The sequence below is a fragment of the Trachypithecus francoisi genome, unplaced genomic scaffold (assembly GCF_009764315.1).
Source record: "Trachypithecus francoisi isolate TF-2019V2 unplaced genomic scaffold, Tfra_2.0 Lachesis_group12, whole genome shotgun sequence".
Taxonomy (NCBI): Eukaryota; Metazoa; Chordata; class Mammalia; order Primates; family Cercopithecidae; genus Trachypithecus; species Trachypithecus francoisi.
Genome location: NW_022681457.1, coordinates 48,790,635 through 48,806,606, shown reverse-complemented (window position 1 = coordinate 48,806,606; position 15,972 = coordinate 48,790,635). Strand labels below are relative to the sequence as shown.

Below are 15,972 nucleotides of genomic sequence, written 5' to 3'. Positions count from 1 at the left end.
GTAATGTGGTTTATCCCTAATTTTGTAGAGCTTGGCAAACTTTCTGTAAAGAACTAGATAGTAAAAATTTTCAGCTTTATAGGCAACATGAGCTCTGTCGTAACTATCGAACTCTGCTGTTGTAGCACAGAAGCAGCCATAGACAGTACTTAAATGAATGTGCTGTGTTCCAGTAAAACTTTATTAACAAAAGCAAGCAGGACAGATTTGGCCCATGGGCCTCAGTTTGGCAACCTCTGTATTAGAATCATAAACCTTCAGACACAAAAAGGAGTTTTGAAATAATGTAGTACAAGTTGAGCATCCTCATAATTAAAAATCTGAAATCTAGAATGCTCCAAAATATGAAACTTTAAAAATGCTGCATAAAATTACCTTCAGGCTGTATGTATAAGGTATATATGAAACATAAATGAATTTCAGGTTTATATTTGGGTCCCATCCCCAAGATATGTCATTCTACATATGCAAATATTTCCACATCCAAAAAAATAAAACACTTAATGTTCCCATGCATTTCAGTTAAGGATACTCAACCTGCTTCTCATGCTTCAGGTTGCATTGCTACATTGGAGTTTTGCTGGAAAGAATACTGATCCATTAGCATTATCTTCATTGATTTTCTTGTTTATAAAATGGGTTACAGTTGAGGTATAATAGGTTAATATCTACCTTATAGGGCTGTTCTGAGGATTAATGAGATAACATGTAAATCACTTAGTATGTGTCTGGCATCAGCAAATACAGAGTAAATCATTCCATAATTCTATAAATGTGTATTGATGCTTACTGTATGTCAATCACTATTCCAGTAATGAAGATGTTAAGTGGTAAGTATTGTTATTGTATCTTATATTTGCTGCTTGGTTAATAATAAGTTTCAATTATGAACCATCAAACATTCATATACTCATACATTGGTCATCTTTAAAAAAACATTCAAGTCAATGTATATTATAACTGCAAGCTTTCTCATATGCAAAATTCTGTATATTGACCTCTAGCCATTTTTCAAAGTACCGTAATGGTGCTTCTCTTTCTACCGTTTTACCTCCTGACTACTAAATCTTACTTGGCCCTAGCATTTGAAACTCTCTTCACTTGTGTGACTTCATGATCGCCTAGCTTTCTCCTACTTCCAACATATCTTTCTCTTCTGTTCTGGCATCTCTTTTACTGCCTGCACTTCAAACGTTATTGTTAGTGAGGGTCTATTATCTTCAGATTTTCTTCTCTTCTGACTCTACCGAATGGTGTCCCACTCGCTCAGTTTCAATTACAGTACTTATCTGATGACCCCCAATCTATATCTTTACATAAAGTTTTATTTGTTAGAAGTTGTATTTCTTGTATTTTTTACTTCCATGGGACATTTCCATTTAGATTATTTCATAGGCACCTTAAACCAATATACATATATGAATCACCTGGGGATCTTCTTAAAATACAGAGTATAATTCTATAAATCTGGGATGGGTCCTGAGATTCTGTATTTCTTACAATCCTACAGACTGTGTTCCACATTTTTAATAGAAAGGCTTTAAACCCAGCATGTCCAAAAACTGTATTAATCCTCTTCTCCATTAAAAGTATACCATCTTCCCTATTTCTATAAATGGCAATATGATCAGGCAAAAGCATAAGCATGAAACACAGGAATCATGATTGATCTTTTACACTTTATATCCAGTTAGTCACCATGTTGTGTCTCTTCTCCCTCAGTAATAACCTTCATAGTCCCTTTCTCTTTTCTGTATTTTCAATCAGGGCCATAACATCTTTATCCAAAAAGATTAGTTACTTATTATCTAGTCTGCCTCTTTTTCCCTTTTCTTACTTCATTACCTCTTTAACACAACAGCCAAAAGAGACCCTTTTCATAAGACAAATCTAATTGTATCTCTCTCTTGCTTAAAATCATTTATAGTTCTCTGTCACATACAAAATGACATACAAGACTCTCCTGACACGGTTTCTCATTTCTAGATTCACAGCTCTAGTTTATGCAAAACTATTTGCAATTTTCTGAGCTCTGACTTCTGTGTGTTTGTACACACTGAAAATTCTTGCTAACTTGTGCTCCTTCCCAATTCTTGTGGCAAATTCCAGTTCATTCAAAATTTGGCTCCAGCATTGTTTTTGGGTGGTTTAAACAGTGTTTTACTTTTCTTTTTATGTTCCAGAACACCTCCCACATAAGATTATATTTGGCATACTGGTCTTTTGCCTCTCTCAAGCTAGAGCTCAAAGTTTGTGTTCTGTTTTTGTTTTGTGTTTTGTTTTTTGTTTTTTAATCATTGATACACCCAAAATCTATGTAACATTGCACCAGGTATTAAGAGGAATTCAAGTATTTATGGAATGAATGCACTGATTTATTAAAGTTTTCTAATTCAAGGGATGCCCCCACTTTTGAGAATCTGGTGAAAAGCCTGTATTTCCATTTGTTATATGCCCTTGATGAATTTACAGGATTCAAACATTCATAAAAAGTTCTCATCTTTTCCTAAAAGTCATAATTTTTTTAGTTTGTCTTGTCTTCATTTTGTACCTCCAGTCTCCCTAAATTCTCTTAAGTTGTCCTTTTCTGTTTTCAAGTGCTTCTAAATTGTCCTAATGGGATGACACAATTTTGTACTCCAAATGTATATAATAGTACATTTTCTTTTTTTTTTTTTTCTTTTTTTGAGACAGTCTCGCTTTGTCTCCCAGGCTGGAGTGCAGTGGCATGATCTCGACTCACTTCAACCTCCACCTCCCAGGTTCCAGCGATTCTCTTGCCTCAGCCTCCCAAGTAGCTGGGATTACAGGCATGCGTCATCATGCCCAGCTAACTTTTGGTTTTTTTGGTATTTTAATAAAGATGGAGTTTCATCATGTTGGCTACGCTGGTCTGGAACTCCTGACCTCAGGTGATTTGCCCGCCTTGGCCTCCCAGAGTGCTGGGATTACAGGTGTGAGCCACCACACCCAGCCAGTTTTCTTGTTTTAGAAATACTTTTTTGATTACTCAGTAGCTTTTGTTGAACGCAGTTGAGAGTTAGGTTTTCTGTTGTTGCCATTCTCTTTATATTGACGTTTCTGGATATGGTATGACATTGTTATTTAGAGTATGTTCTGATTCTAATGTACTTACTCTAATCAACAGGATATTTCATCTCAAAATATAATCCTGTTTCAACATGATTATATTTCTGTCTAATCAGCAGGATTGTATTTTGTCCGAGTATATTTTGTCTCTTTTTTCATTTATATTTTCACGTGTTTGTGATTTTGAAAATAACATAATTCAAACATTTTTCTTTAACCTCAGAACATATACTTCCTTATTATCCCCCCATTTCCACATATACTCTCTTTATAGAACAAGGAGGAGGACAGATGTGGGTTTGGGTTTTGGGGTTTGTTTTTTTTTAATACTCCTTAATACTTTATTTTTTAAATGATCCCTTTTAATACTCCTTAAAGTTAGCTCTAAAAAGCCTCTGAATTATGAGAGTCCCTTGACATTCTGAGCAGTATATATAGCAAAACTTAGCTCTTCTAGGGGGCAGCGTGAATGGGTTGCTAACAATCCTAAGGGAAAAGCTGAAACATTTAATCTGTTTTTAAATTACTTCTGTTTATTTGATCACTTTGAGTGTTATTTACAAAATTGCCTTTATTAGTGACAAATAATTAAATTGACATAGAAACATTTTCTGGAAATTAGAGTGATTGGATTTTCTTTAGAAATCTCCAAATTGGTGGCTGGGCGAGGTGACTCAACGCCTGTAATCCCACCACTTTGGGAGGCCAAGGCAGGCGGATCACGAGGTTAGGCATTCGAGACCAGCCTGACCAGCATGGTGAAGCCCCATCTCTACTAAAGAACAACAAAAAAAAAATTAGTGGGGAATCATTCTTTGATTTTATGGTGTGACCCACATGGTATGACACCATTTCTGTATTTTTTTTTTAAGCTTTCATTGAACACATTTGAGAATTTGAAATATTTTTGCTTTCTGCCCATAATGGCAGAGAAGAAAATTGACAGAAACGCCTCTAATGATTAAATGAATCAGAAAATGAATGCAAAGAGATAAAATAACACTTTAGACCTGGAGTGACCAAGTAGCCAAACATGGCTGTTTTAAATTTTTTTTTTTTTTTTTTTTTTTTTGAGATGGAGTTTCACTCCTGTTGTTCAGGCTGGAGTGCAGTGGTTTGGGTGTGATCTTTACTCACCACAACCTCCACCTCCCAGGTTCAAGCAATTTTCCTACCTCAGCCTTCCAAGTAGCTGGGATTACAGGCATGCACCACCACACCCAGCTAATTTTTTGTAGTTTTAGTAGAGACGGGTTTCTCCATGGGGTCAGGCTGGTCTTGAACTCCTGACCTCAGGTTATCTGCCCACCTCGGTCTCCCAAAGTGCTGGGATTATAGGCATGAGCCACTGTCCCGGCCTAATATTTTTAAATTATATAAAATTAAACATCCAGTTCCTTAGACGCACTAGCTACATTTCAGATGCTCAGTAACCACCATACCACAAAGAAAAGATGAAGAATATTCCCATTATCTCAGAAAGTCCTATTCTAGACTCTAATGATAATAAAATTGTTCCATATGAACAGAAGCTAAGATTCTGAAACCTCATTTGACAATATTCTGAATGAATTTTCTCAAAAATCAAGAGTGAGTGAATAAACAATATATTACCAAGATCAGAAAGGAAAATAGTTTTGTTTGTTTTGTTTTGTTTCTTTGAGACAGCGTCTCCCTCTGTTGTCCAGGCTGGAGTGCGATGACGGGATCTCGGCTCACTGCAACCTCTGCCTCTCAGTTTCAAACACTCCTCCTACCTCAGGCTCCCAAGTAGCTGGAACTACAGGCGTGCACCACCATGCCTGGCTAATTTTTATTTTTTTATTTTTTTATTTTATTTTTTTTAGACAGAGTCTCACTGTAGCACAGGCTGGAGTGCAGTGGTGCGATTTTGGCTCACTGCAAGCTCCGCCTGCCAGGTTCACGCCATTCTTCTGCCTCAGCCTCCGGAGTAGCCGGGACTACGGGCGCCTGCCACCAGGCCAGCTAATTTTTTGTATTTTTAGTAGAGACTGGGTTTCACCGTGTTAGCCAGGATGGTCTGGATCTCCTGACCTGGTGATCCGCCTGCCTCGGCCTCTCACAGTGCTGGGATTACAGGCGTGAGCCACCGCGCCTGGCCCATGCCTAGCTAATTTTTGTACTGACACGGGGTTTCACCATGTTGACCAGGCTGGTCTCTAGCTCTTGATCTTGGGTGATCTGCCTGCCTCCGTGGCTTACGGCTGTAATCCCAGCACTTTGGAAGGCCGAGGCGGGTGGATCACCTGAGGTTGGGAATTCGAGACCAGCCTGACCAACATGGAGAATCCTCGTCTTTACTAAAAATACAAAAAAAAATTAGCTGGGCGTTGTGGTGCATGCCTGTAATCCCAACTACTCGGGAGGCTGAGGCCAGAGAATTGCCTGAACGCGGAGGCGGAGGTTACGGTGAGCCAAGATCCTCCAATTGCATTCCAGCCTGGGCAACAAGAGCAAAACTATACCTCAAAAAAACAAACCAAAAAAAAAAGCCAGAGTAAAAATAAGTTAGAGCCTATTAGAAATGTATTTGGAATCTGAAATCAATATTTACAGTGTGGCTATGCTCTAATTTCATGCATGATAGTCAATGAGCAGTTAGTTGCCTTGAAAGCACATTGCTCATGTTGGTTATATTTACCTTCAAAATCAGGAAAATACGGAATAAATATTTGAATTTATGCGGTTAATTCTTATTAAAATTTCGAATAGATTTGTTTTTCACTATCCCTTTATTCTTCTGTAAAATTATTCATAAAATCATTTAAAAATACAAAAATAAACAGAGTTCACTGAACTCAGATGGTAAATGGTGGTGGTGATTATTTTTTCTTGTATACTGAAAGTTATTAATAAAATATTCCAGCTGCCCTCCTCCAGAATCTTTTAAAAGAAAAAAAAAGTCTCTTTAAGGTTGCCATAAGCTCCATTATTTCTTTTCTGGACTTTATTTGCTATTTGCATATTTAATGACTCACGCAGCTATAGAGCACATGACATGTGATTACAATATGATCAAGTCAAGAATACAACAAATAATATTATGTATTCAAATACCAATCTTTTTATACAATTTTAAAATTCACCATCGTTATTTTGCTTATAATTTGTAAAACATCTAGAGGGTTTTTTCTCATTCATAACTGAGCCATGATGTATGTTTACATTGAGAAATTAAATACAGTGATAGGTTTAGTAATAAAATGGAGGCCAAAATCATTGAACTTGAGGAATTGTAGTTTTTCCCGACTGGCTGAAGATCCACCAGCACAGTTGCCTTTCATAGCATACATTTTTATCATACTTTTTCAGTTTACTTTCTTCACTAAAACGTTTGAAGTTGACTTTGGGGCTATTTTGACTATTAAGAAATATCAAATTTTAGGAGTAATTTGAAGTAGTAAGAGATAAAATTCTTTTGAATCCTTTAGAATTATGTCAAAAGAAGGGCTGTTTTATGTTCAAGTGAACATAAATTCTCAGTTCTTATTTTGTTTCTTGTTTACTTATGACTCTAACATACTAAGATCTCCTTTCTCTGAACTTAGAGTACTTCTTGTCAGTTGTTAAATTAATGACATTGTTTTTATGATCACCTCTTTTTATTTGTTGCAGATCTGTTTAAGCAGACTGTAGATGTATTGACATTAAAGAACTCAAGTTTCCTCATACTCTCCTGTAACTTATCGAATGCCATGTGTATATAATGAGTACTCAAATATTTGTTAAAAGTTTTATTTACTGTCTGTAAAATGTGATTTGCTGCTACAAGGTATTTAACAGATCCTCTCTTTCAAAATTAGGAAGCTATGGATCTGTGTTTAGCAGAGAGAAAAGGAAAGAACTGATGAAAATAGTAATTTGTGACTCATCTTAGTATTCCTTTTAAATTTGTTCACTTATTGCAGTCTGTTAAATCATTTTAATAAGTGAACTGTTAAGTATGCTAAGCTCTGTTATGGATCCAAAACAACATATATAAGAATAGTCCTTTTACCAGGTTTCTTATGTGGTAGAGAAGGCATGTAGACACAGTTACTGCGTGTTACACAGTATTTTGCACAGACGTGCAAATAGCATTTGGCAGAGGAACAGAACAGCATAAAAGGCAATAAAAATCATAAGATCATTTTTGTTTGGGGATTCAGGAGTTTGCAGAATATCTGGGAAAATCCTAAAGGATAAAGTTAATAGAAATGATATTTTAATAAGCCAGAATAGCATAATTGGTTTTATTTTGAAATAAATTTTGTAGGGGAGGATTAGGTGAGATATTTGAGTCAAATATGTGAAGACTCTCATAATGAAGCAAATTGATAGCGCTATTGCTATCTAATTCTAAAGTAAAAACTCAGAAGCATGTGTGTCACTATAAAATCTAAGATGAGAATTATGCAAATGATCAATAACTGGTATTAAGAATGATCAAGTATCTAAATGAAACAATTGCTTTTACTTTAGAAAAATGTATTACAGGCCGGGCGCAGTGGCTCACGCCTATAATCCCAGCACTTTGGGAGGCCAAGGCAGGCGGATCACAAGGTCAGGAGATCGAGACCATCCTGGCTAACACAGTGAAACCCTGTCTCTACTAAAAACACAAAAAATTAGCCGGGCGTGGTGGCCCGTGTCTGTAGTCCCAGCTACTCAGGAGGCTCAGGCAGGAGAATCGCTTGAACCCGGGAAGCAGAGGTTGCAGTGAGCCAAGATCACGCCACTGCACTCCAGCCTGGGCAAGACCGAGGCTGACCCCTCGCTCAGCCGAGTGAGACCCCGTCTCAAAAAAAAAAAAAAAAGAAACAAAGGAAAATGTATTACACACGTTTTAATTTGAATTAGTTAGGCATGATCATTATTGAAAATTGGTAAAATATAGATTGATAGCATCCAAAACAGGAAAACATTCATTTAAAACTTTCCCAAATAAATGCCCCATGTATAGGCCTTTATTAAAATAATAACAGTAAATGCTTTTTGAACCACTTTATATATTTTAAGATTTGTTTGGGGCTTTTTCATTTGCACATGAAAATATTCACCTTTTTAAAACAACAGTAGGAAACAAATTGAAGAAAAAGAAAGGGAAAATCCTTGCTTTTTACACATAAAAGTTTTCTTTGTCACTAAATATAGATCATAATTTTTTTAATGATTATGTGGTTCATATTAATTTGTTTGACCAATATTGTTTTACACATTTAAATTATTTCCAAATTTTCAGATTTGGTTAGCAAGACTTTTTATAAGTTATCTCTTCAGAATAAAGAAAGTCCTAGAAGTGTACTTGCAGGTTTACCAACTGTGTACATTTTAAGACTCGTGGTTGATTTTGCTGAGTATCCTTCAGGAAGGATGTGCCCATTTATATTCCTCCCATAGCTCATTCCCAGCAAAATCCCACTCCCTGTTTCCTCTCTACCCTTTAGTATTCTTTTTAATCTTTGTAATTCTGAATTCTGAGTACCTCATTGTTTGGGCATTTCTTCGATTATACGTGAAGTTGAACATTTATTTCAAATGTTTATTGACCATTTGTATATTTGTACATATTGCTATACATAGTATTTTTTCTTAATTATTTGTAAGAGCCCTTTTATATATTTGAGATAATTTTCTTCAGTTTGTCATTTTTTAATTTGCTTATGGTGGTGTTTTGCTGTCCTGATGTTTCCATTTTTACATAGGTGTATCTATAAAACATTTCCTTTTGGGTCATACTTAGGAGTAGAATTTTATATTCCATATTTTTCTCTGTGCTGTAGGCTTTGGTAGTATTTTTAACCTCTCCTTTTTAGCAGTTATCATGACTGATTATTAGTTCTGTGATTATTTTTTTCTAAACAGTTTGGCAGTTTTCTCAGAAGTATTTATCGAATAACTCATGCACACCGCCAGGCAAACATATATCTCTTTTTCCCTCTCCCTCTCTCTGATTTGATAGCTTTAGCACATTAAAAAATTCTCACAGACATTTTTATCTCTTTTAATTTCCTGTTCTATTCTTTTCTCTGTTATGGTATCTGTATCACATAGTGTATTAATAAACAGTGAAACAAATTCTCTTTCCATATCTTACTTTTTAAAAACTGCCCTGACTATTCTTACACATTTACTCTTAAAATTGAGCTATCATTTTTGTCAAGCCTTAAAATCCTATTGGAATTTGGGATTTCTATTAATTTGAAACAATTAATGTCTTAAAATATTGGAGAATATGGTATCTCTCTCCATTTATCCATAGATGTTTAAATTTTCTTAGTTTTTTTCATATAGGATATAATGCTTGATTTGTTAAGTTTATTTCCACTTTTATATTAATCTTTTTAGCTAGCTTGGATTTGGAAGTGAACTATTGAATCTTTTTCTTTTTTTATAAGCTTTCGTTAGGAGTGATAAACCCAAATTGTTCAGAGGACTACAAATCAAGGTAAGGTGATTGTAATGGAAATCTCTTTTTTCCAGCCTTAATTTCTTTATTTTATAATTAAAGTAGATATTTGAATAAATGATTTTCCCCATAAACATGTACAGATATTATGTATCAATTTAAATTTTTAATTTCACTGAAAAATAATTTTTTTTAATAAACTTTATTTTTTAGAGCAGTTTTAGGTTTATGAAAATTTGAACGCAAAGGAAAGAGTATTCCCATACACTCCCTGGCCCCCACCCCCACCTTCAGTTTTCCCATTATAACATCTTGCATTGGTATAGTACATTTGTTACAATTAATGAATCAATATTGATATATTAATTAAGTTTAATAGTTCACATTAGCATTCATTCTTTGCGTTATGTAATTATAGTTTTGCCAAATGCATATTACATATCTACCATTACAGTATCATACAGAATAGTTTCACCACCCTAAGAAATCTCCAATGCTTCACACTTTCAGGTCATTTCTCTCCCTCTTCCCCACCCTCTGGCAACCACTGATTTTCTTTCTCTTTTTTTTTTTTTTTTTTTTTTTTTTTTTTTTTTTTTTGAGATGAAGTCTTGCTCTGTCGCCCAGGCTGGAGTGCAGTGGCACCGTCTTGGTTCACTGCAACCTCCGCCTCCTGGGTTCAAGCAATTCTCACGTCTCAGCCTCCTGAGTAGCTTTATTACTGGAGCGTGTCTCCATGCCCAGCTAATTTTTTTGTATTTTTAGGAGAGATGGGGTTTTGCCATGTTGGCCAGGCTGGTCTCAAACTTCTGACCTCAAGTGAATCACCCGCCTCAGCCTCCCAAAGTGCTGGGTAATATTACAGGTGTGAGCCACTGCGTTAGGCCACCACTGATTTTTTTATTATCTCTATAATTTTGCCTTTTCCAGATTGTTACATATTTGGAGCCATACAATATGTAGCCTTTTCAGATTGGCTTCTTATTACTGAATATTACTCTGTTATACCAGTTTTGCCATTCACCTGTGGAATGACATCTTGGTTGCTTCCAATTCTGGGCAATTTTGAGTAAAGCTAATATAAATATTTTTGTGTAATTTCTGTGTACACAGAAGTTTTCAGCTCATTGAGGTAAATAACTATGAGTGCAATTGCTGGATCATACAGTTAAGATTGTTTAACTTTGTGAGAAACTGCAAAACTGTCTTCCAAAGTGATGACATCAGGTTGCATTTGCCCTAGCAGTGATTAAGAGGTCCACATCCTCACCAGCTTTAGGTTTTGTCACTGTTCTGGATTTTAGTTGTTCTAATAAGTATGTGGTGGTATTTTATTATTGTTTTAATTTGCAGTGCCCTAATGATACATGATTTGCATATCTTTTCATGTGTTTATTGCCATCTGTGTGTCTTTGGTGAGATGTCTGTTCAGATCTTTTGCTCTCTTTTTTTAAATTGTGATAAAAAATATTAAATGTACAGTCTTAACCATTTTTAAGTATACTACAGTCCAGTATTAAGTATTTTCACATTGTTGTGTAAGAGGTCTCTATAACTTTTTCATCTTGTGAAACTGAAACTCTACACCCATTAAACACTTAATTTTATCTTTCTGTGCCCACCAACCCCCCCCCGCCCTCCTGCCAGCCGTTGACAACTACCTGTTTTCTGTTTCTATAGTTTTGACTATTTCAGATACTATGAGTGGAGTATTTGTCCTTTTATGACTGATTTATGTGGATCAAGGTTCATCCATGTTGTACTATGTGACAGGATTTCCTTCCTTTTTAAGAATGTATAGTATTCCACTACACACATGCGCACACACACATACATACACACTTTTTTTTTTTGGACAAGGTCTTATTCTGTCACCTAGGCTGGAGGACAGTGATGTGATAACAGCTCACTGCATCCTCACCCTCTGAGGCTCAAGCGATCCTACCACCTCAGCCTCCCAAGATGCTGGGACCACAGGTACACACCAACATGACCAGCTAAATTTTTTTTTATTTTTTATAGTGATGGGGTCTTGCTATGTTGCCTAAGCTGGTCTTGTATTCCTGGGCTTAGGCGATCCTCCTGCCTCAGCCTCCCAAAGAACGGGGATTTACAGGCGTGAGCCACTGTGCCCAGCTCACATTTTCTTTATCCATGCATCCATCAGTGGACATTTGAGTTGCTTCTATCCCTTGGCTATTGTAAATAATGCTTTTATGACATTTGGGTGTGCAAATACCTCTTCAAGGCCCTTTTCTTAGTTCTTTTGAGTCTATATTCCAAGAAGCGGAATTGCAGGATCATATGGTAATTCTGTTTTTAATTTTTTGAGGAACCTCTATGCTGTTTTCTATAATGACTTCACCATTTTACAGTCCCACCAACAGGGCACAAGTGTTCCAATATCTCTGTGTCCTTGTCAACACTTGTTATTTTCTGCTTTTTGATAGTAGCCATCCTAATAGGTATGACGTACTATCTCGTGGCTTTGATTTGCATTTTTCTTAAAATAAATGGTGTTGAACATTTTGTTGACCATTCGTTTATCTTCTTTGGAACATTGTTTATTCAAGTCCTTTGCCCATTTTATAATTGGGTTTTGGTAGTTGTTGTTAAGTTGTGGAGGTTCCGTCTATTCTGGATATTAAACCTTTATCAGATATATATGATTTGCAAATATTTTCTCCCCTTCTCTGGGTTGTCTTTTCATTCTGTTCATTGTTTCATTTGATGCACTGCAGTTTTTAAGTTTGAGTGGTCCTGTTTGTCTGTCTGTGTTTTTTTGCCTACTTTTTACTTGAGGTTTTTTGTTTTTTGTTTTTTGGTAAGCTGAACTTTAAGAGTTCTTTGTATATTTTGAATACAAGTTTTTTATCAGATAGGTGTTTTGCAACTGATAGTGACATATAATTCATTATACACATTGCTGGATTTGACTGCTAATATTTTGTTGAGGATTTTTACAACTATATCTAATTTCTTATTTCCTTTTGGGATTATAGTAAGTTTTTTGTTTGTTTGTTTTTTGAGACGGAGTCTCGCTCTGTCACCCAGGCTGGAATGCAGTGGCATGATCTCTGCTCACTGCAAGCTCCACCTCCTGGGTTCACACCATTCTCCTGCCTCAGCCTCCCAAGCAGCTGGGACTACAGATGCCCGCCACCACGCCCAGCTACTTTTTTGTATTTTTAGTAGAGACGGGGTTTCACTGTGTTAGCCAGGATGGTCTCGATCTCCTGACCTTATGATCCGCCCGGCTTGGCCTCCCAAAGGGCTGGGATTACAGGCGTGAGCCACCGCGCCCGGCATAAGTTTTTTAATATTGGGATCTCAAATCCAAGCAAAAAAGAAAAAAAATCTTTAACTTAAGAAGTAATGACCAGCCGGGTGCAGTGGCTCACACCTATGTAATCCCAGCACTTTGGGAGGCCAAGGTGGGCAGATAACCTGAGGTCAGGAGTTTGAGGCCAAGCTGGCCAACGTGGTGAAACCCCATCTCTACTAAAAATACAAAAATTAGCTGGTTGTGGTGGCAGGGGCCTGTAATCCCAGCTACTCGGGAGGCAGAGGCAGGAGAATTGCTTGAACCCAGGAGGCAGAGGTGGCAGTGAGCTGAGATGGCGCCATTGCACTCCAGCGTGGGCAAAGAGCGAAACTCTGTCTCAGAAAAAAAAAAAACCTGACCAAAATATTTAAGTAGTAATGTTATATTGATTCATTAGCCTGGATGGCCTGTTTTTCTAAACTCCACAAGTGGGTTGGGAATATACCAAGTGTTATAATCACATCAGAGCTAGTCTCCATCTTTGGAGTTCACAACCCCAGAATACCCTAGATAAACTGAAGCATATTTCTGGAAAGAAGTTCTAAGAACTCTGTCATCACTGCTGAACTACATAACTACATTTTTAGTTATCCCATGCTACTTAATTTAAAATTGAATTATTTGATCTCTTAATGAATGGCTGTTGTCACATTTACCCAGAATTAGAATTTCTCAGAGCTCTCTGGAGAAATATCGGACCCAACTAATGGATTTGAAGTTTCGGGAACCCAGCCTAATTCTAAACTGATTACGACTAAAATCATTAGATTTGTTACGCCAAGGAAAATGTATGATCCAGTGTGTGATTGCTTCTGTGTCTGAAAATTTATATGCACAGCCTACTTTAAAACATTGCTCTTATACCATCATTTTCTCAATTATTTTGAACTTGTCTGCCTCCATCCAGTTTTAAATTCATTTGAGAGTATCATGGGGGCATTACATATTTGTTAGTTTCAATAATAAGCTCAAATCCCAAATAAACTGTCTTGCTACTAATATACATTTTTCTCTTTAAAAGTAAAATAATTTCACGTGCCTGTAGTCCTAGGGAGGCTGAGGTGGGAGGATCGCTTGAAATCAGGAGGTCTCTGGAGGTTGCAGTGAGCTGAGATTGTGCCACACTGCAGCCTGGGCGACAGAGCAAGACCCTTTCTCATGAATGAATGAATTAATTAATGATTTTTTAAATTCTCCTTTTTTTCCGAAATCCTGTAAAACTCTTCTCCTTAAAGATTTCCTTTAAGACTTGTTTATTGTCATGTCTAAAAGCTTTTTTTTAATTACTTAATTTAAACTGAATTGAATTGCTTTGTCTTAGTTGAGGCTGCGAAGGCTCTTTCTGAACAGAAAGTAATTATGATGTCCCTCTTTTTTTAGTATGTCCGTGGTTCAGACCCTGTATTAAAGCTTTTGGATGACAATGGGAACATTGCTGAAGAACTAAGCATTCTCAAATGGAACACAGACAGTGTAGAAGAATTCCTGAGTGAAAAGTTGGAACGCATATAAATCTTGCTTAAATTTTGTCCTATCCTTTTGTTACCTTATCAAATGAAATATTACAGCACCTACAAAATACTTTAGTTTTGCTTGCTTCCATTGATCAGTCTTTTACTTGAGGCATTAAACATCTAATTAAATCGTGAAATGGCAGTATAGTCCATGATATCTAAGGAGTTGGCAAGCTTAACAAAACCCATTTTTTATAAATTTCCATCCTCCTGCATTTGTTGATACCACTAACAAAATGCTTTGTAACAGACTTGTGGTTAATTATGCAAATGATAGTTTGTGATAATTGGTCCAGTTTTACGAACAACAGATTTTTAAATTAGAGAGGTTAACAAGACAGATGATTACTATGCCTCATGTGCTATGTGCTCTTTGAAAGAAATGACAGCAGACTACAAAGCAAATAAGATATACTGAGCCTCAACAGATTGCCTGCTCCTCAGAGTCTCTCCTATTTTTGTATTATGCAGCTTTCTTTTTAATACAAATGTTATTTATAGTTTATAATGAATGCACTGCATAAAAACTTTGTAACTTCATTATTGTAAAACATATTCAAGATCCTACAGTAAGGGTGAAACATTCACAAAGATTTGCGTTAATGAAGACTACACAGAAAACCTTCCTAAGGATTTGTGTGGATCAGATACATACTTGGCAAATTTTTGAGTTTTACATTCTTACAGAAAAGTCCATTTAAAAGTGATCATTTGTAAGACCAAAATATAAATAAAAAGTTTTAAAAATCTATCTGAATTTGGAATTCTTCTGGTTTGTTCTTTCATGTGTAAAAATTATGTTTTTCAATGCATTTTTTTATATAAGCCCTTTTTTAAGCCAAAATATAAAAATGGCTGTAATATTTAAAACTTAAAACATCTTATTGTTGGTAATAGTGCTTTATATTTGTCTGATTTTATTTTTCAAAGTTTTTTCATTTATGAACACATTTTCATTGGTATGTTATTTAAGGAATATCTCTTAATGATATAGAATTTTTATATTATTATTTTTCTTTGCTTAACCTTCTGTCTGGTTCAAAGTGACTTCTTCATAAGATGTATCAAATTGGTCTGATATTCTATTCTGTCGGCTTTACCTCAGGATAAATTCTTAATAATCTAGAAACTTCCCTAACTGTTGATTTTGAATTAAATTTTTTTTAATGAAAGATAGTTGGAAATCTATAAAGGCAGCTCTCTCAGAGAATGTTTGTAAAGTATGTATGTATTGAGACGGAGTTTTGTTCTTGTTGCCCAGGCTGGAGTGCAATGGCATGATCTCAGCTGGCCGCAACCTCCGCCTCCCGGGTTCAAGTGATTCTTCTGCCTTAGCTTTGCGAGTAGCTGGGATTACAGGCATGCACCACCACGCCCAGCTAATTTTGTATTTTTAGTAGAGACGGGGTTTCTCTATGTTGATCAGGCTGGTCTTGAACTCCTGACCTCAGGTGATCCTCCCACCTGGGCTCCCAAAGTGCTGGGATTACAGGCATGAGCCACCGAGCCTGGCCTATAAAGTATTTATTTTTAATAGAGATCTTTACTAGCGGTTTGTGTTATATAATTCTGAAAATTAAGAAATATATTTTTAAAGCCAAGAAATCCTGGCAGACTGTGGTCCACTTTTGATC

The 15,972-nt window shown here is 36.1% G+C and overlaps 1 protein-coding gene across 1 annotated transcript in view; it reads left to right on the top strand.

The window, feature by feature from the left end:
• SELENOF (selenoprotein F) overlaps nt 1–15,095 on the top strand; it is a 45,453-nt gene extending 30,358 nt beyond the window's left edge. The window contains exons 4-5 of the mRNA XM_033225485.1: nt 9,489–9,538; nt 14,205–15,095. Coding sequence (XP_033081376.1) covers nt 9,489–9,538; nt 14,205–14,336 — 182 coding nt within the window. The 3' untranslated portion in view covers nt 14,337–15,095. The remainder of the gene's footprint in view (nt 1–9,488; nt 9,539–14,204) is intronic.
• The last annotated feature ends 877 nt before the right edge of the window (nt 15,096–15,972 follow it).